A 20,117-nucleotide genomic window follows, 5' to 3' on the forward strand; every position below is an offset into this window, starting at 1 on the left:
AATGCCATGAAAGGTGGTGATGGGGAAATTTGTACCAGCTACAGCTTCAAAATAACCTCAAATATATAGAATCTGTTATAACAATTCGATCTAGACACAACAAAGTCAGGTGGATTATTGAAGCAAGAAGGTGGATCACTGAGCTGTCACCACCTAAATATCATGTAGGTGGAAGATATTTTTTCTTCCAGTCTGGTAATTTGGAAATAAGTGGTGATCCTGAGGTGCTCCTAGATTATGATATCATTATCAATTTAAAACACTGTTCCAAAGTACTAAGAGTAAATACATGCCCTCTATACTCATCCATGCAGATATCTCCAGTATTGCTAGCTTTTATAAAAATAATCTTCACTGTTCCATAACGCATGCTGGCAAAAGGGAAGTTTTCACTTTCTGTTCCTTTACTGACATTGCTGTGCTATGCTATTCTGGCTATATGGTATTTATCCCATACAAAATTTAACATGTTATTTTCTATGTATTTTTTCTTGTTGTTTCTTTCAATTGTTGAACTTTTTTGCATTGTTTGTTTTTTTCAAGTGGCTTGAATTTGGCACCAGTTGCGAGGCTCCGAACTACTTGGGAAAAGCTTCCAAGCAAGTATGAAAAACTGTTTCAAGATCTACAGGACTTGTTTGATCCATCTAGGAATATGGCAAAATATCGTAATGTCCTTAACAGCCAAAATCTACAGCCCCCCATTATCCCCCTGTTTCCCGTTATCAAAAAAGACCTTACATTCCTTCATGAAGGTAAATGCATAAAGTATGTCATCTTTTACCAGCTGACTAACTAGCTTTACAACCTGATAACTGATGTTGTTAATTGCTGATTGTAGGAAATGATTCAAAAGTGGAGGGCTTGGTCAATTTTGAGAAGCTGAGAATGATTGCGAAGGAGATACGCCATGTCGGTCGTATGGCGTCTGTGAACATGGATCCTGCTTTAATGTTTAGAACGAGGTAAGCGGGATTCATTAGAGCTTTTCCCAACTGAGAGAGGGCTAGGTATCAACAAGAGGTGCTTTTGAAGTGTCCCTTGTTGTACTGGAGCAGTATGAGTTGTTTTGCTTCTTGTAAACAATTTACTGAAATTATGTGGTGCTCTGAAACTGGAGAAATAATTACGTTTTGTGTTTATCAACGTATGCTAAGAAGTTTTATATTATTCCTTAGCTGCCAGTTACTTCATAAAAATGAGATTCTGTTAATGGCAAGGAGGGGGAGATACTGTCTTGAATGCTACATACTAATCTGTTTGAAATGTTAACATTGATGTGTGCCACCCGTAAGGCTTTAGTAGAAGTGGGGATGTATCTGAAACAGTGTCATCTAGCAGTGTTAGAAAACGTGGGAGTGAATGCTCTTTGGCTTCATGTTAGACCAGCTTATTGCATACTCTTTTTCTTAATTTGAGCTGGAAGAGTTTGTAATATCTGACTGAATGGCCAAATCAAGGCTCTTTTTAACGTTTGTGGGCTTCCAGAACTGCTTGTCCTGAGGTCTGGTCTTTTTCTTTCTGAGCTTGTGATCTTTCTCTGTCTCTTCTTAAACCCATGCTTTACTCTTCCTGGCTCTCACTTGCAGGAAGAAGAAATGGAGGAGTTTGGGGTAAGTGGTTGGAGACAACGTGCACAGACATTCATTCTTCCCTTACCATTTGCATTGTTTCCTACTTGCTACCTAATTTTCTGGTGCTTTGATATTTTTTTCTTTTGTTAACCCTTTTTTTACTGACAATACATTTTCATCCAGGAGTGCTTTTGCTTTTGATGTTTAAAAACAAACATTGTAAATTATAAGTGATTGTAGGTAGGAGCGGGGTGCTCTCCTTCCACACATCCAGCTTAAATGCCCAAAGGAAGTGACTTTTGGTAAAAAAAGAAATTGTAAAATGGCAAGGTTGCAACAGCTGAAAATTGCTTTAAAACTTTCTTACCCCAATAAGCAACTGTCACAAATACAAAAGTTAAAACTTACAGTATCTGCTAAATTAACTTATTTTCATGTTACAATTCAGCCATCACTTTTACTCTTAACAATTCAGGAACAATGCATAGCTTTCATATAGGCATACATACATTGAAGTGTGCATGACATTTGTTTCCTCATAAGCTAGCTGATCATTTTATTTAACAAAAAGCTGTCTTCAGTCTAGCAAGTCACAAGGAAGTTCTGTTCTGTTCTGTAAAACTGGGCTGCATATTTTGTATACGATCTGATTTTAAAAGTATTTAGGGAGTTTTCAAAATGCCTTCTGTATATGTATTGAAATTCAAACCTCAGCTATAGTCTTCTGTCAGCATTGCCTCTCTGCATGAGCTTTTTCTAATGCTCCAATCTTCTTAGTAGTTGGCTTACGTGAGAGAGCTAGCTTGAATGCTTTTCTAGATGTGTGAAGTGATATTGCCTAGTTGGAGCAGAATAGGTTAAAATATTTGTGTAAATAAAATAGTGCCTGTAACCAAGTAAAACAATTTCCTGACCCTCATCTTTCTGTCTGTTATAGCTGTTTGACTTACTGGAATGAGGCATGTAAGCTTTGACCATAGACTGACATTCATGCAATCTTTTGCACGTTTCATGCTTACTAAGTGATACTGTGTTGGACTAAGTCATACTTTTCCCCTCTTTTCTCTTCCCTCCTGCACCCCTTCACTCCAGATCTCTCAGCCAGGGCAGTACGAATGCAGCTGTGCTGGATGTTGCACAAACAGGGGGACATAAAAAGCGGGTCCGTCGCAGCTCCTTCCTTAATGCTAAAAAACTGTATGAGGATGCTCAGATGGCCCGGAAAGTAAAGCAGTATCTCTCGAACTTGGATCTGGAAATGGATGAAGAGAGCCTCCAGACGCTGTCTCTGCAGTGTGAGCCAGCCACCAACACATGTGAGCATTGTCATTTGTTACATATTCTTCTCTAAGGAAGTAATTGGGAACAGTAACTAGACAATGAGCTGGGAAATGATGTGTCTGGCTATTTTGAAGTACTAAACGTCTCTGAATCTTAAGGAAATCATCTTGCAGATCAATAATACAGAGGTGTAGCATTTATATAGGAGATAAGGCTTTCAGATGATGTCACGATGAAGTGCAAAAGGGTTCTTTAGATTTTTCCATACAGAGGGTATGGAGGACCCACACAGTCCTGATGTACCCAGGCTATTGGTGTGAATAGAGTTGGTCATCCAGGATATCTTGGCCTTGGGAGGCAACAGGGGATTTCTTTATGTCCAGGTGTTTCAGAAACACTTGAAGGGCTGCACCTGGCTGCAGCAGAGAGGGACCTTATACTGGATATTGGTTTCATTTTGACTGAGGGAATGCTGTACCTTATGCCCTTCTCTTCCTTCAGGGTAGCAAAAAATAGTAATTGTCGTCCTTATGATAGCCCAGTATAACTTCCAGTCATGCTTTTGTTAACTATAACAATAGTCATTTATGAGAGTTTTATTCTGAGAAAGAGAGTTAAATACATTTGATAATGTACATATTTAAAATATGAACATTAAGAGGAAAAGGATTTAAATCTCCCCCTCTTTTCACTCTTCATCTTTTCTCTGTAAAGCTGTCCTAATGCATTAATTGTACAATTTAAGCACCTTTTAATTATTAGTTGAGTGATTTACACTGCTCAGATTGAAACTCCCACAATATTTTAACTGCTATTCATTCTGCGCTTTCTCCCATTTCTTGCCAAGTGCCGAAGAATACAGGAGACAAGCGATCTGGAAAATCTGAAACATCACCAGTGGCTCCCCGGGCAGGCATCCAGCAGAAAGTGCAGCAACAGCAGCAACATAAAGTAAACCAAGCATTGCAGGTCCCTGCTGTATCTCTCTATCCTTCCCGCAAGAAAGTGCCAGTCAAAGACCTCCCACCATTCGGTAAGTGGAACAATGAAGCATTCGGTTTAATACTCTGAAGTTTGTTTGTTTATGTCAGGGAGGCCTTTTGAATCAAATAAGATTCAGGCATTTATTTCTGGTAGTTTTATAAGCAGGTTATGCCACTTCACGCAGTGTGTATGCTTAATTCTTTTCTCTAAAAATGGAAAGAAAGAAATTGAGGAAAGCACCCTGTCAGTTTAATCAGTGTAAGTATTTACCCATTACTAGCAGCTGGAAAGAATGAATGTTTCTGACTGCCCACCCTGGGATTTTTCTTAACTTTTCCAAAGGGATTAGTGAGGTGCATCATAAGTTTTGGTGTTTCTTTCAGAACCTGAACATTTAATGTGAAATTCAGGCTTGCTGAAACTGGTCGGCCTGAAGATTCTCGTTGAGAATTATCCCTTTGGCTTCTGTTCTCTAGTGGGTTTTTTTTTATTGTTTTATTCAGTCATTGCTACCTATATGTCAATCATAGGTACTGGACTATAGGATTTTTTTCTAATCTGATTTCCAAATCTGTCCCGGCATGTGTACATGACATACATGCATTATTAAAGAACTTCTTACATATCACTTGCAGTATGGTAATATTCCTAATAAATGTATGTAGCATAAGTGGCCCTTCCTATTGGCAAGGTAATGTCAGAATGGTGGTGATTTCAGAAAAGCTTAATTCTGATTTCCCTTTTTATTAGTTTTACTTGTGCTCAGCTTAGGCTGCTAGTGAAACATTAGAAGCAGCAAAATTAGTAAGAAACAATTCAATATTCATCTAGCTCTTGTTGATTTTAACATTAAACTTTAATCTTAAAAGGACTTTGAACCTCCATAGACTTTCTTATTATTCATGGTGGGAATGTTTTGGAAAACTGCTAGGTTATGTTGATGAAGCAGCTGTAAATTATTGCTAACAGGATTCTGATCCAGCAGACCAAAGATAAATTCTGTAGAATTCCTGAAAATAACCTCTACTGCAAAAACTGTCAGGAAAGCTCCATCTTCACTCTAAAGACTGTCCCAGGGTGAATTTTTGAGGGGAAGGAAAGAGAAAAACGGATAAATGTTGCCTGAGGAAAAACAATTCTTGATGCCCTAGATCTCTACATCATACGTCATCTTTAGGATGTTTTTACTCTATAGTTTCCCAAAATAAGCTGGTGCAGAGATAGTTCTCAAAAATGAAAAGCAGAAGGGCAGCTGCAGGATGGCCTTGTTTTGTAAACGTGGTCTTATTAATCTTCTTTCCATCTTTATTTGACCTTGTAGGCTACTTTGAATAGAAAAGAAATGAGAACAGTTTCAATTCTTACTTATATAAGCCTTCACTAAACAGTGAGATTTGTGTGTCTGTATTCAGCATAATATAGTTCAAGTTTCTCAGTAACCATTACTATGCATGTCCTTGTTTTGTATAATTATATAGGCAGCATCCTGAAACACCAAATCTGCATTGTGTTTTCTCTGACAAAGTATTTCTTTCAAGTGGCCAGAATGAAAGACCAGCTGCACTAATATGCAGCACTGTAGATTACTATATTAAACCAGGAATAGGCTTAAACATCTTGCTTCATTTAATCTGGTGTCAGAAACTCACAAATATCCAGAAAAAAAAAATAGTTTTTTTTTCCCTGTGTGCTGTATAAATGCATTGTGAAACAGATGTATTTCTACTGGACTTCATATCTACCTACATTAATTCTATTTAAAGGCATTAACTCCCCACAAGCTTTAAAGAAAATTCTTTCATTATCTGAAGAAGGAAGCTTGGAACGTCACAAGAAACAATCTGAAGACACAGTCTCAAGTGCATCTTCACAGCTGTCTTCACCTCCCACTTCACCACAGAGCTCTCCAAGGAAAGGTATTAGACATTCAATATTTCTCATTCTGTTTCCTGTTGAAACTCATAGACTTTGGAAACTTCTGAGAAAGCATTTGGACGCTCAGGATAAATTATTGCTGCAGCTCCTAGTTTTGTCACATATGGTCAGCTACAGTGCAGGAAGTTTAGTGCAGAGTGGGATATGTGAAAGGATACCTGGAAACCTGATTTCAGGGATACCTGAAAGCCCTCTGGTTAATAAAAGCCATTTAAGATAGCCTGATGTGATACAGGATTTGATGCAGAAGTTCACTCCCACTGCAGCTGCTTCTGACAAAAATATCACCATGATCAGTATTTCCTACCAGTGGAAGGATGGGGGGACTGAAAAATCTTTGTACAACGTACTAGCCTATTAGAGGAATTATTTGCTGTGTCATGCATCTCGATGGGATGTGACCTGTATATGATAGGCAGGTTTCAGATATTCAGGATTCAAATAACTAATACACAACATTGTACTAGCAGCCTCATTATTCAAACACTGGATATTTAGAATCATAGAATAGTTAGGGTTGGAAAGGACCTTAAGATCATCTAGTTCCAACCCCCCTGCCATGGGCAGGGACACCTCACACTAAATCATCTCACCCATGGCTCTGTCCTATCACTACAGTCCCTAATGAAGCGTCCCTCCCCAGCATCCTTATAGGCCCACTTCAGATACTGGAAGGCTGCTATGAGGTCTCCACGCAGCCTTCTCTTCTCCAGGCTGAACAGCCCCAACTTGCTCAGCCTGTCTTCATACGGGAGGTGCTCCAGTCCCCTGATCATCCTCGTGGCCCTCCTCTGGACTTGTTCCAGCAGTTCCATGTCCTTTTTATGTTGAGGACACCAGAACTGCACACAATACTCCAGGTGAGGTCTCACAAGAGCAGAGTAGAGGGGCAGGATCACCTCCTTCGACCTGCTGGTCACGCTCCTTTTGATGCAGCCCAGGATACGGTTGGCTTTCTGGGCTACAAGCGCACACTGAAGCTGGCTCATGTTCATTTTCTCATTGACCAGCACCCCCAAGTCCTTCTCCGCAGGGCCGCTCTGAATCTCTTCGTTGCCCAACCTGTAGCTGTGCCTGGGATTGCTCCGACCCAGGTGTAGGACCTTGCACTTGGCAAGGTTGAACTTCATAAGGTTAGCATAAGCCCACCTTACAAGCGAGTTGAGGTCCCTCTGGATGGCATCCCTTCCCTCCAGCGCATCAACCGAACCACACAGCTTGATGTCATCAGCAAGCTTGCTGAGGGCACACTCAATCCCACTGTCCGTGTCAGCGACAAAGATGTTGAACAAGACCGGTTCAAACACCAGTCCCTGAGGCACACCACTTGTTACTGGTCTCCAGCTGGACATTGAGCCGTTGACCACAACTCTTTGTGTGTGGCCATCCAGACAGTTCTTTATCCACCAAGTGGTCCACCTATCAAATTGATGTCTCTCCAATTTAGAGACAAGGATGTCTTGTGGGACAGTGTCAAACGCTTTGCGCAAGTCCAGGTAGATGACATCAACTGCCTTACCCTTGTCCATGAGTTCCATAGCCCCATCATAGAAGGCCACCAAATTGGTCAGGCAGGATTTCCTCTTAGTGAAGCCATGCTGGCTGTCACCAAGCACCTTGTTGTTTTTCATGTGCCTTAGCATGCCTTCCAGGAAAATCTGCTCCACGATTTTGCCAGGCACAGAGGTGAGACTGATTGGTCTGTAATTCCCTGGGTCTTCCATTTTCCCCTTCTTGAAAATGGGGGTTATATTTCCCTTTTTCCAGTCGTTGGGAACTTCACCTGACTGCCATGATTTTTCAAATATGATGGCCAGTGGCTTAGGAACTTCATTCGCCAGCTCCTTCAGGACCCGCGGATGGATTCCATCAGGTCCCATGGACTTGTGCACGTTCAGGTTCTTAAGATGGTCTTGAACCAGATCCTCTCCTACAGTGGGCCTAAGGTCTTTATTCTCACAGAGTCTGCGTCTGCCTTCCAAGACATGGGTGGTGTGTTCGGAGCATTTGCCAGTGAAGACTGAGGCAAAGAAGTCATTCAGAACTTCAGCCTTCTCCAAATCCTGTGTAGCCAGTTCTCCTGATAGCTTCCAGAGGGGGCCCACGTTGCCCTAATCTGTCTTATTTGCAATATACCTATAGGATCCCTTCCTGTTACCTTTCACACCCGTAGCCAAGTTTAATTCTAACTGGGCCTTAACTTTCCTAACCTGCTTCCTAGCTTCCCGGACAACATCCCTGTATTCTTCCCGGGCCACCTTTTCTTGCTTCCAGCTTTTATAAGCCTCTTTTTTCCCTCAAATTTTTCTCAGCAGCTCCTTATCCATCCAAGAAGGTCTCCTGGCCCTCCTGCTGCACTTCCTTCTAGTTGGGATGCAGCAGTCCTGAGCTTGTAGCAGGTGATCCTTGAATATCAACCAACAGTCTTGGGCCCCCCTGCCCTCTAGAGCTATATCCCATGGAACCTCACTAAGCAGGTTCTTGAAGAGGCCAAAGTCTGCTCTTTTGAAGTCCAGGGCAGTGAGCTTGCTACACGCTCTTCTCATTCTCCTGGGGATCTCAAATTCGACCATCTCGTGATCACTACATCCAAGGCTGCCCTGGAGTACCACATTCTCAACAAGCCCTTCCCTGTTGGTGAGCACAAGGTCAAGCATGGCACCTCTCCTTGTCGGCTCCTCTATTACTTGCAGAAGGAAGCTGTCTTCCACACAATCGAGGAACCTCCTGGATTGCTCGTGCTGGGCTGTACCATTGCTCCAACAGATATCAGGGTGGTTGAAGTCCCCATGAGGACAAGGGCCTGCAAGCCCGAGGCTGTACCTATCTGTCTATAGAGTGCTTCATCCACAGGTTCTCCTTGATTAGGTGGTCTGTAACAGATCTCCACAGTAATGTCTCCCACAGCTGTTTTCCCTTTAACCCTGACCCACAGATTCTGTTAACCGATCACCTGTCCCCAGACAGAGTTCCATACTCTCCAGCCTATCCCTAACATAAACAGGAACTCCCTCTCCCTGCCTGCCGGGCCTGTCCTTTCTAAAGAGCCTGTAACCTTCCATTCCAACACTCCAGTCATAGGAGCCATCCCACCATGTTTCTGTGATGCCTATTATATCATACCCCCGTAGATGTGCACACATCTCTTAATTCCTCTTGTTTGTTTCCCATGCTATGGGCGTTTGTATAGAGGCATCTGAGCCAAGCTCCAAATAAAGCCAGCTCATTGGCTGGAGCGGCTGGAATACGTCTACATTGCTCCGAGCATTTATTATAGGTGCTGGCAACTGACTGGGTGTGTTGGGATGGAATGATGCCTGCCTCCCCAGCACATCTAGTTTAAAGCTTTCTTGACCAGTCTGGCAAGCCTCCTACCAAAACTGCCCTTCCCCTTTGTTAGACCAGCTCCACCAGCCTCCAGTAGACGTGGCCTCCCAGATCAAGTTGTGTGTTCTAAAATAGAGTCCCATGGTCTAAATTTGGGTATTTGAGGAACATTATTACACATTGGAGCTTTTTTGATGGAATTTTTTTTAGTGACTTCATCAGTTAATTTTTTTAATTGAATTTAGGACTTAAAAATGGGGTTTTTTTGTTGTTTTTTAAGCCTGTGTTTTCATTGTACATGTTCTGGTTATGAATACACAAAACAGAGAACAGAGATATTTTCCTGTAGTTTAAACAAGTCCCCTTGAAAGTATGATAACCTAGTTGTATTGCACATACTTATCTTTTAAGAATACACTAAAAGTTCAGTTTAATAGTTGCATGATATAATGTTATGGTAAAAGACATATATGGAGGGTGAGTTCTCATAAGAGAAGTTCAGAATGCTAGAGATGAGTGTGTTGGATATTTTGGCGTAGCAATAGCTGTCCCTAAACTGCACAGGGATCATAAGGATTTGGAACTCATATATACTGCTTTTCCTACTTTCATATCAAATGGATAGCTAAGCCCTTTTCTTAAGATGGTAGATGGCAGTTCCAATCAGTTGAGGCCTTATGGCTCTAGACTGATGGATCTAACCTGTTCCTCTCATTTCTTGGAAGTGAGAACAGTAGCAAGAATAACAATTCATCAATGGCCTCTGGGATAGGTGGGGCTTATAGAAAGAAAAGGAGGGGGAAAAATGTCCAATTGGATTAGGAGAGATGAATATTGCAAGAAAGTATGAATACCTATCCAAAATCTCTATTCAAGTGATTTTTAGTAAGATCAAATGGAGGTGGATGTTATGTAGAGAAAACATAGATTACCACCTTCAGTCCTTGTAAGCTGGCATCATGATTTCTCTCAAATACTACATGAACAAATAGTGAATCGCTATAAATATGGTTATGCCTGTGCATTCCTTGAAAAAGGAATTGGGATCTGTACTTGGCTCATAGTGAGAAAAATAGGGGTTCTTTTTTGCAATAAGCAAATCAAATAAGATTATGGAAAAAAAAAACAAACAACAAGCTTGGTTTGGTGGTGATGTGAAGCTAATCATATGTTCTTTCAGACAAAAATGACAGTATTAATTCCATGTTCTTAGCAAATGAATTGGGATGGCTCAGTTGAAGTCATCTTGATGCTTATAGACTGAAAGCGGAAAATGAAAACTGCAGTTACTTGTTGGAAGTACATTGTTTAATGATCTTTAACTTAACTGGCAAAAGCATTCAGCACAACTTTGTTTAATGCTAAAACTAAAGCTGAATTTGCTGAATTTGTCTCTGACATGGTTTGCAGATTTTATCTCAGTCTGGCAGTGTCAGTGATACCTCCAAATTACAGTATAATTCTGGTAATATATGCTATTTGGAATGCAATTAGTTAGCAAAGAACCACAAAGCAAGCTTGAAAATCTGGCCCATCTTAGCCAAGATACATAATAAGCAATCAGCCCTGACATCTGGGGTTTATGTTGTACCTGCTGTTCATCTCTGAAGTGTAGCTTTGCAGAACAGAAAAACTGTGTAAGAAGGTCCCTTGGAGTACTTCAAGCAGTAATATTGTCCAGGGTACCTCTTTCATTCCAGTCTTGGTGGCAATGTTTACATACAGGCAGTTATTTGAGAAGTGAGATCTCATAATGTGGGCATACAGTATAATGATGCATTTGAAAATTATTTGGGAGAGAAGGGCAGAGAAAGAGGACGGTGAGCCATTGGTTTCTCAGTAAGTAGTGCTTGTTCCCACAGTCTTAAATCTCTTCATAAGAGACAGAATACATAGTGTTACATAGTTCTGCTATCTGTCTATATCTTCTGCTTCTGCGTAAATGTAATTTTGATTTACTATGATAGCAGTATTGCCGGCTGCCTGGCAAGGACTGAGTAGTCTTCTCGGAAAGTCTGACTAACGTGACGTTCCCTTTGCAGGCTATACTTTGGCTCCTAGCAGCACGGTGGATAACTTCTCAGATTCTGGTCACAGCGAAATTTCTTCCAGATCTAGTATTGTCAGCAATTCCTCTTTTGACTCTATGCCAGTCTCTCTGCATGATGAGAGGAGACAGAGGCATTCTGTCAGCATTGTGGAGACAAATCTTGGTGTGGGAAGGATTGATAGAAGAATCATGATTGAACCAGATCAATACAGCTTAGGGTAGGAATTTTATTTGTGCTTACTTACTTTATACTTTCATACTTATGTGGCATGTATGTCTATATTTTTTCATGTACCTTTCCCTGTATCTCTCTCAAATACTATTTTTTTTTCCACTGCTTTTAAAAATTATTATTTCAATGCCATGTTTTGTGATAATGTTCCTTTTTCTGACAAGAAAAGGTTTTGCACCGTTGAGTATGTGATGAGGTCTATAGAAGTAAGAGTTTATCTCAGTAGACCTTATCATCTGAGTATTTAATAGTGCTGTAGATTATCCTCTTTATGGCAGACTAGTATCATAGCCTTTTTTCTAGATGGGGAATCAACTGAAAAATTAGAGAAATTATTCATACAGTTATTCAGTGATCAAGCTAGTAATTTTGCAGTTAATTTCATACAAAAATATGTATTTATCTAACTCAAAAATGTTTTACCCCATATATCTCTTCTAGACAACAATAATCAGAAACTAAAATTTACATTAGGCTGCTGGATTTCTAGGTAATTTTCTAGGTAATTAGCTTATGTAATGGTGGGGAGGCTAGTGCTGTGAGGAGTTCTCTGAATCGCTCTAGTGGTGAGCCTTGGTCTGAAAATAACTGGAGGTCTGGATCCTATTTAGTCTCCATTTACTTTTCTGACCTGTTATTTGGATGCTTCAGTCCTCTAAATGATTTCAGAGTTTTTAACCCTGTGGGGTCTTGCGCATGGTAAACCTGTTCTAAGACTGGTATAGTTCAGTTTTGGGAATACCAGGCTATGCAAACTCTTTAATTGGCTGTCTTAAATATGTGGAAGAGCAGGCTTCCAGTCTGCATAGCAAGCTGCCCTGGAAGGACAAATCCCAGGAGCCTGGATAGCTGTTGAACAAAAGTGACACTATTGGTTTTCTCTAGTACTATGTAAAGTGATAGTGTCAGGCTTTTTTACTTCCTGAAAGGCTATAGAGAACATACTTGCTCCATGAAGTAGCATGGGTTTCCAAATGAGGTTAAAATAAGTTTCCATTTGCAAGCACTGTTGAAAAGTTGGTTTTCAGAGTTTCCTAAGCACAAAACAAATTCTGAAAAGCTGAAACTTAAACCTGAATATCAGCTGCCTCCTGCTAAAACTCTTTAACTTATGATCCTTTGCTTCGCATGGCTGGGAAAGCAGAAGGAACCTATCAGTCTGTCCCCCTTTATATATGTCAAAGGGCTGCTGCGAAGTTGGGTTTTTACCTTTTGAAATTACTCCACTGAAGTCAGGTTATCTGTCCAGTAATTGTTTTGTTGAGGACAAACTTGAAAGGGAAGTGTTCTGTTCTCAAAATGGAATTAGTCATTAATGCAAATAATACTATGAATTGCACCATAACCTTCAATCATAGAATCGTAGAACAGTTTGGGTTGAAGGGACCTTTTAAAGGTCATCTAGTCCAACCCTCACTTTCCCCTGAGTATGTTTGCTTTTCTCTTGGTTGTTGATTTCTTCATGTGTTGTAAATTATCTCCAATTCCAATGCTGGATTTATTTATTTTTATTATTTTTCCCCCTTGTCAATGTGCATCTAGCTCATATGCACCACTGTCAGAGACTAGAGGCCTGTATGCTGGAGCAACTGTGCTTTCTTCTCCTAGTACAGAAGAGCTGTCACAGGATCAGGGGGACAGAGCTTCACTTGATGCAGCTGACAGTGGCCGTGGTAGTTGGACTTCTTGTTCGAGTGGTTCTCATGACAACATACAAACAATACAGCACCAGAGAAGCTGGGAGACTCTGCCTTTTGGACATGCTCATTTCGATAGTTCAGGCGATGGGGCAGGACTGTGGGCCTCGGGCAGTCATATGGACCAGCTGATGTTCCCTGATCACGCCACAAAATATGGCAGGCAAAGCCAAGGCAGGGAGGGCCTTGATCAAGCACAGTCCAGAGCAAGCTGGGCATCCTCAACAGGATACTGGGGAGAGGACTCGGAAGGTGATACAGGTACCATAAAGCGGAGGGGTGGGAAGGATGTTTCAAGTGAAGCTGAAACCAGTAGCATAACATCTGTACCAGCAGAGGAGTCAAAGCCAGCTCCCATGCCCACTCATATAGCAGTATCATCAAGTAGTACAAAGGGGCTTATTGGTAAGTTAAGTTTATTTATCGTGAAGTATTTTAATTAATTTGCTTATGGTTCTTCGTATTGTTCTAAAACTGCATTTGTTGTGTCTGGATTTATGTATTTTATTTAATTTTCAAAGCAAAACTGAACATTTTTCAGTCTCCCTCAGATTTTCCCCTCTAAGTGTGCATTTATTGCTAGGGAAAATATCACTTACTGTTAAGTCTCAGCACCTTTGTGTTTCTAGAGAGCCTGCCATACATCAGAAAACTAGCTCAGCTGCTGGACAGTGTATTGAGAGGCTGATGGCTGATGTATTTAAATGCCTGTTCTGAAATGTGAATTTTTCTTCACAGTAAGGCTCCACATTCCATATTTAGAAACCTTAATAAATGTGGCCTTTTTTTTTTTTTTTTTTTTTTGAAGTGTTTTACTTTATATATCTGTATGACTTGCCTGGTAATTGTGAATATCCTTACTTCTGAAAATGGGATCACTTTGTGTTTAAATACCAACAGAAGTGTTTCTTTGGACTGCTGAATCTGAAGAGGTTCCTAAGAAGTTAGAGCTGTTGAATGATTTATAATCATTTAACAAAAGAAAGATCAAATAATATATAAATTAATATATGAAGGTGTTTTTGGCAGTGGTTAACACTTGTCTCATACTGTTCCTTCTGCGCATCCCAGTCCTTAGGCCTTGCAAGCCCTCTACGTTCTGGTCTCTTTCCTTCCTTTCCTTCCCCTTCAGTTTGCCTTTCTTCAGGTTAATATGAAGAACTATTTAAATCCATTTTGCACTGACACACCTGAAAAAGTCTGCCAGATTGAGGTCATGCTGAGACCACTGTGATAAACTGCTTTTCCATTTTCTGTCCCAGTATATTGGCTTAGCAAAGGCCCATTGCCTCAGAGCTTGGGTACAGATCTGAATCCTTGAACTGTGAAGAGAAGGAAGCTGTTCAGTTCAAGACTTTAGGTTCAGATTCACACCACTCACTGATTTTACTCTTTGATACCCCTGGTTCCCACCAGAATGTGGAACAAGCATGCTTCCAAATTTGCCTCTCAAGGCAGTGCTTGCCACATTTTTAGAGACTTGAAAGAATGGAAGATCTGAAAATTTAAGCCACCCATTCCATGCATTTCAGTTCTATTAATTAATTATCCTGCAAATATAACTGCTCATCACTGTCCAACATAAGCCACCATTTTCACATGGTTCTTTTGCATTGAATAGACATTTATCTCTTGAGTATTTCAGTAACATTTTTCTACAGAATTTCTTCTGCATCAGTTACATTTCAGAAATATTTGAATACAATTTCTCAGAAACGTCTTCATGCTGCTTTGCTCCATTAAAACAGGTTGTCCAGGAAAAATATTTATATTCGATTTGAAATTACTTGGCTTTGTTACAATACCAAGGCTTTATTTTTAGTCTATTAAAACTTGCATCCAAGTAGCACTGGTCCATTTTAAGCTTGTACTTTCAGTCAGTTCCACGCTGCCTAATGCAGGGTGATGTTGTCATCACCACTTGTGCAAGAATATACAGTGTATGACAAGCTGTGGAGAGTAAATTGTCTATGTCAGTGTTTTTTCATGTTGTGTTTGCCTTTGCACTTTGAATTAAGTGGTCATGTACTGAAGGGCCAGACCCACACAAAGTGTTCAGTATCAAAGTCCCAGCTGACTTCTTTAACCAAACATATCTCCAAAATAGTCACACTTATTTGCTGTTCGTCCTTGCAGATGCTTAACTTTCTTAATCACTGTTTCCTCCCTGGAAGTTCTCTGCAAGGTAGAACTTCTAAGTATGCCCAGAGTTAAGCCTTGTTCAGGTAAACAGTTATGCTTCTATGAGATCCACAGACTAGGTGGTGATCTTTCCATCGCTTATGTATTTAATCATTGTTCTTAAAGGCATACTTTAAAGTTTTAATTTTGGAGATAATACTACCATAAGAGCAGTAGGCAGTAGTGCATGCAGAAAGTATGCACTTCCTTATATTTTGGAACTGTAGCTTTTGTCTCATTAAGTAGTGAGATTTGTAAAAAAAAAATAATTTACCAGGTGCCTTCCCTCCCCCTGCAAGATGCTAAAACCAAAGAGATGTTAGGTACAAAGCCCAGCTTCAGGATTAAGATAGTCATGTATTTGGAGACATGTCAGTATTCCTGATGTTTGCCACTTACGTGGACTCCTGAGTCTTGCACATTGCTTAGATCACTGTATGTTTTACTCTGTATGGTTCATAGAACAGCTTCAGTTGCTAAGTTTGAGCAAATTCCCTGTGTAATTTGGTGAATTTTATTAGACTAGTGCTTCACTACTGGAAGAATAGCTAAATCCTGTCTATGTTGTTTATTCGATACTTTCTTGCATGGTTTATTTTTCACGACCTTATTGTCTACTGTGTCTTAGTTAACTTTTGTCCTTCAGATTTTCACCTCCTGGGGTGTTGAGTTCATTGATGTTTATTTAACTTTCACTGTTTGTTTTCCTTTGAGCAGTTTTCCTCTTACTATCTCTCATAATAATCTGTTGTTTTTCCTGCAGCACGAAAAGAGGGTCGATATCGGGAACCACCTCCAACTCCTCCTGGATATGTTGGAATACCTATTGCTGAGTTCGCAGAAGGTGGTTCCCATCCAACCAGAAAGCCTCCAGATTACAACATAGCACTTCAGAGGTCTAGAATGGTGGCACGGACATGTGAGACTCATGGGACATCAACTCCGCAGCAGCAGTCACATGGCCATTCAACTAGCAGGCCTGTGAACAAACCTCAGTGGCATAAACCAAATGAGTCAGATCCACGTCTTGCTCACTATCCATCTCAAGGGTTTTCCGCAGAGGAAGATGGTAAATTTCTATTTGTTAGATTTTGAGTGACCTGCATGCAAAATCAGTCAATGCGTTCACAAACACAAAGCAAATTATACAAAAGCGTTCAGACATTGAAATTCTTGCCATAATGTGGCTCTCTTTCATCTTTCAAAACTTACTATTAACTTATTGGAAGGGGAGGAATTCAGTTAATTCTTAATACAATTTCATATTTGGAATGTAGGTCCACCTGAATTTTGGTCAACCAAGCTGTTGGCTTAGGCAACTTCTCTGGCAGTGCCTATGTTCACCAGGTACAGGCCTGCCTGCCCTTCAAGCTTCCAGCATACCTAGTGTTTGACACTAACCATACATTTAATGGTCAAAAATTATCCTGGTCTGTAGAATATCTGCCCATCCCATAGAGCATTGCTGGTCAGGCTTATTTGGATAATCACCCACATTCTATCTCAAACTCTTATGCTGTGGACACTGGCTCTTCTATACCAACTGCTTCATATAATGAGCCCACTACTCTTTTGCTACCTCGCTTGCCCAAGTTTGTCTGCTTCTTTATGCTTTAGCTCAGCTATAATGATAGAAAGACTATACAGACATAGTCTTTCTGTTTTTCTACAGAGTGCAAGCATAGGTAGAATACATCTTTAGGGCTAAGTGCTCAAAATTTAGGCAGCCAGTGCGCAAATTACACATTTTAATGCTTTGTTTTGCTAATGAAAAACAGGCTAACATTCCCCTTCCCTCCCTAATGCTTAGTTAGTAAGGCTTTATATGTAGGATGAACTCTGCAGTTGAACCTGATGAAAAAGTGCCAATCGAATTGCCACAAACTTTGAAAATTACCATGTCAGAGACATTTAATTGTTCCTACAAGTACTGACTAAAGCTGTTCTCAGGTTTGATGCAATCTTAATTTAAAGAAATCACAGATATGTATTCAGGAAAAATGTAAGATGGCTTTATGAAGCTATTGGATATCCAGGCATAGCTCTTATGTTCCTCAGGCTGGGGAGCTGCACCTAGCTCAGTTATAACAATTCTCTTATTTCCTTTGAGAACAAAATTATGAAGAAATACTTCTCATGAGACCTGAAATGTACAGATATTTAGACTGGTTTAAATTATATACCTAATACAATGAAATGGAAAGAAACATGAGCACCATACAGGGTTTTTTCATTCAGTAGCAGTCTTGTTCTGTATGAACTAAATTTTATTTTCCCCTATCCTATTGTGTTTGCAGAAGATGAACAAGTTTCTGCTGTCTAAGACTTGGGCTTTTCTGGATCCAGAGTGAGCCACCTTAAAGGAGAGCACAAGAAGACGTCCCTAGAATAGGAGCCTTGGAACTATAGTTAAAGGATGGTGGACCTATTTGCCTCCTTCCCTGCCTTAAAGCAGCATGGGGCTTCTTCCTCTGCCCCTCCCCCTTCTGTCCCCTCTCCCCTTGCATGTGAAATACTGTGAAGAAATCGCCCTGGCACTTTTCAAACTGTGTTGCTTGAAATGCACAGTGCAGCAATCTCCAAGCTACCACTGTCGCTGTCTGCCACATCACACAGTATCATTCCAAATTCCAAGATCATCACATCAGGATGATTAACTCTGGCTGCACTTCCCAATGCCTGGAAGGGTTTCTTTTTAAAATCTTCCATTTAGATTTTAATTACAATCCTAGCACTTAGTCTCATTGGGATAATGAGATAAGCTAGTTGTCAAATTACAATTGGCCTTTAACCTACAAAGAGAGAGATGCATTGAAATCCTTCAAGGAGCAGTGCTTATTTGCTTGTTTACAATGCCTTTGTTACGGTTTTGTATGTTTGCGTTTTGGAGATCAGCTACCGCATCTGCATAGTGATTACAGTATTATTTCATACCTGTAAGTAGGGTTGCCAGCCTGAGCTCCTGGAAAAAATGTTGCTGTCACATGGCTGAGCAGGGCAGAAGGGAAGGCAAAGGTTATAGGATGCAGCCGTTCCTTGACCGTCTCACTTCACTCTTAATGTGCCCCACCCTGGAATCTTCAGCAGTTTGGACATGCTAGCGGGAATGGCATCCTCAGCTAGGTCTAAATGTAGAAACAGGTTCTTGCAACTGGCTGGTGATGGAAAGAGGACACTGTGTGTCTCATACCTGTGCCTTGTGGAATACAGGATGGCAGACTAGAAAAGGAAGTGTCCCATTCTAATGAGACAGATGGCAACCCCACCTTTAAGTTACATATTATTTTTATTTTTACGATATAGTAGTAATATTGAAAGAAAAATTAACTGGATAACATTGCAGTGAAGGAAGTTGGGATGTCACAGCTCATGTCAGCTGTTGACACTGATCTAATAACCTCCATCTATTGACTTTGGCATTAGGGGATAAACGAGCCTTTAAGTAATGAAAACTAACACGGTTAGATTTGCCAGCCTTTGCAATGCAGAAATAGTCACAACTGTTAATGGCTTCATGGAACACTGCATGTGTAGAGAAGGCCAATGTGTAGCAACCACCTGCTCACAGCTGCTATTAACCCTATAATGACTGAAATGACCCTCCCCTCTATTTTTGTGTTGTTTTTGCACAGACTCCGGAGAAGTGAAGGCTGCCAATCCGAGTAGTACTCAAATGTGAGGAACTGCTGGTCTTGGATATTTTTTTTTTTCCATTGAACTCAGCTGATCATATTGATCAGTAGATAAACGTAAATAGCTTCAACTTTTAAAGATCAAATTGCAGTGTTTTTTCACTGTATCAAACAAATGTCAGTGCTTTATTTAATTCTCTCTCCTGTAATCATAGCTTTTGTATATTTGCTTATATATCCCATTGTCAATTATGCATTTGTAATTTTACATGTAATATGCATTATTTGCCAGTTTTATTCTCAAGGCTATGGACCTCATGTGCATATAGAAATACAAAATCCTAGCTCTATCACAAGTTGCACAAATGTTATATAAGCATTAAGTAATTGTAGACCATAGGACTGCTAATCTCAGTTCGCTCTGTGATGTCAAGTGCAGAATGTACAATTAACTGGTGATTTCCTCATACTTTTGATACTACTTGTACCTGTATGTCTTTTAGAAAGACATTGGTGGAGTCTGTATCCCTTTTGTATTTTTAATACAATAATTGTACATATTGGTTATATTTTTGTTGAAAATGGTAGAAATGTACTATGTTTATGCTTCTACATCCAGTTTGTATGAAGCTGGAAAATAAATAAATATAACATTAATGAAGTCCATATTGATTCTTATGCATTTTACATGTTCCACATACTTGAACAAATTTATGAAAAAATTTTACTTCTCTGTGTATTAATATTAAAGGGAAATTGCCAAGTGATGTGGGCAAACCATTGGTGTGGAGTTTTTCTTGATATATACTTGTGCTGCTGATAACTCCTGGAAAGTCTGGTGTGTGTACTGCTGAATGAGAATGACTGACGTGTTATGTGTCCCCTGCAGGAACATTTGAGGTGCCAAGAGAGGACTATAGTTATGGTCTTAGGTATATATTGAATGTAAACAATATGAAAGGAATGATTGTGGTGATTTTGTTCTGAATGGTGTGAAAGTAAGGAATACGTGTTTTAACATTTTTGAAACGATCCATTTGATTTTTTTACCAAAGAAGGTATTTCAAGCAATGAAGATCACCCAATACCATCCCTAGTAATAAAAGCTGACAATAATTCAATGTCAAATCTGTAGACTTTTTTTTCCCAGGGGTTAAAGTCATTATTTTCAGTAGAATGCAGAAGACTGGGTTAAAATGTCACTGCTAAAACTATTATCAGCTG

At 40.1% G+C, this 20,117-nt stretch overlaps 1 protein-coding gene across 13 annotated transcripts in view; it reads left to right on the forward strand.

Moving 5' to 3' along the window:
• Positions 1-19,670, forward strand: part of RAPGEF2 (Rap guanine nucleotide exchange factor 2) — a 193,083-nt gene extending 173,413 nt beyond the window's left edge. For 6 of the 13 annotated variants that reach the window (XM_065693493.1, XM_065693523.1, XM_065693551.1 and 3 more), the window contains 10 exons: positions 544-755; positions 842-965; positions 1,590-1,613; positions 2,667-2,890; positions 3,703-3,888; positions 5,603-5,755; positions 11,144-11,369; positions 12,926-13,485; positions 16,025-16,330; positions 18,894-19,670. In XM_065693493.1, coding sequence (XP_065549565.1) covers positions 544-755; positions 842-965; positions 1,590-1,613; positions 2,667-2,890; positions 3,703-3,888; positions 5,603-5,755; positions 11,144-11,369; positions 12,926-13,485; positions 16,025-16,330; positions 18,894-18,940 — 2,062 coding nt within the window. In that variant the 3' untranslated portion in view covers positions 18,941-19,670. Of the gene's footprint in view, positions 1-543; positions 756-841; positions 966-1,589; positions 1,614-2,666; positions 2,891-3,702; positions 3,889-5,602; positions 5,756-11,143; positions 11,370-12,925; positions 13,486-16,024; positions 16,331-17,558 lie in introns of those variants that run through there. The other 7 variants (XM_065693501.1, XM_065693589.1, XM_065693541.1 and 4 more) reach the window with 5 other exon arrangements.
• Positions 19,671-20,117: the final 447 nt, after the last annotated feature.

Source organism: Lathamus discolor, chromosome 1 (assembly GCF_037157495.1).
Source record: "Lathamus discolor isolate bLatDis1 chromosome 1, bLatDis1.hap1, whole genome shotgun sequence".
NCBI classification, from domain to species: domain Eukaryota; kingdom Metazoa; phylum Chordata; class Aves; order Psittaciformes; family Psittacidae; genus Lathamus; species Lathamus discolor.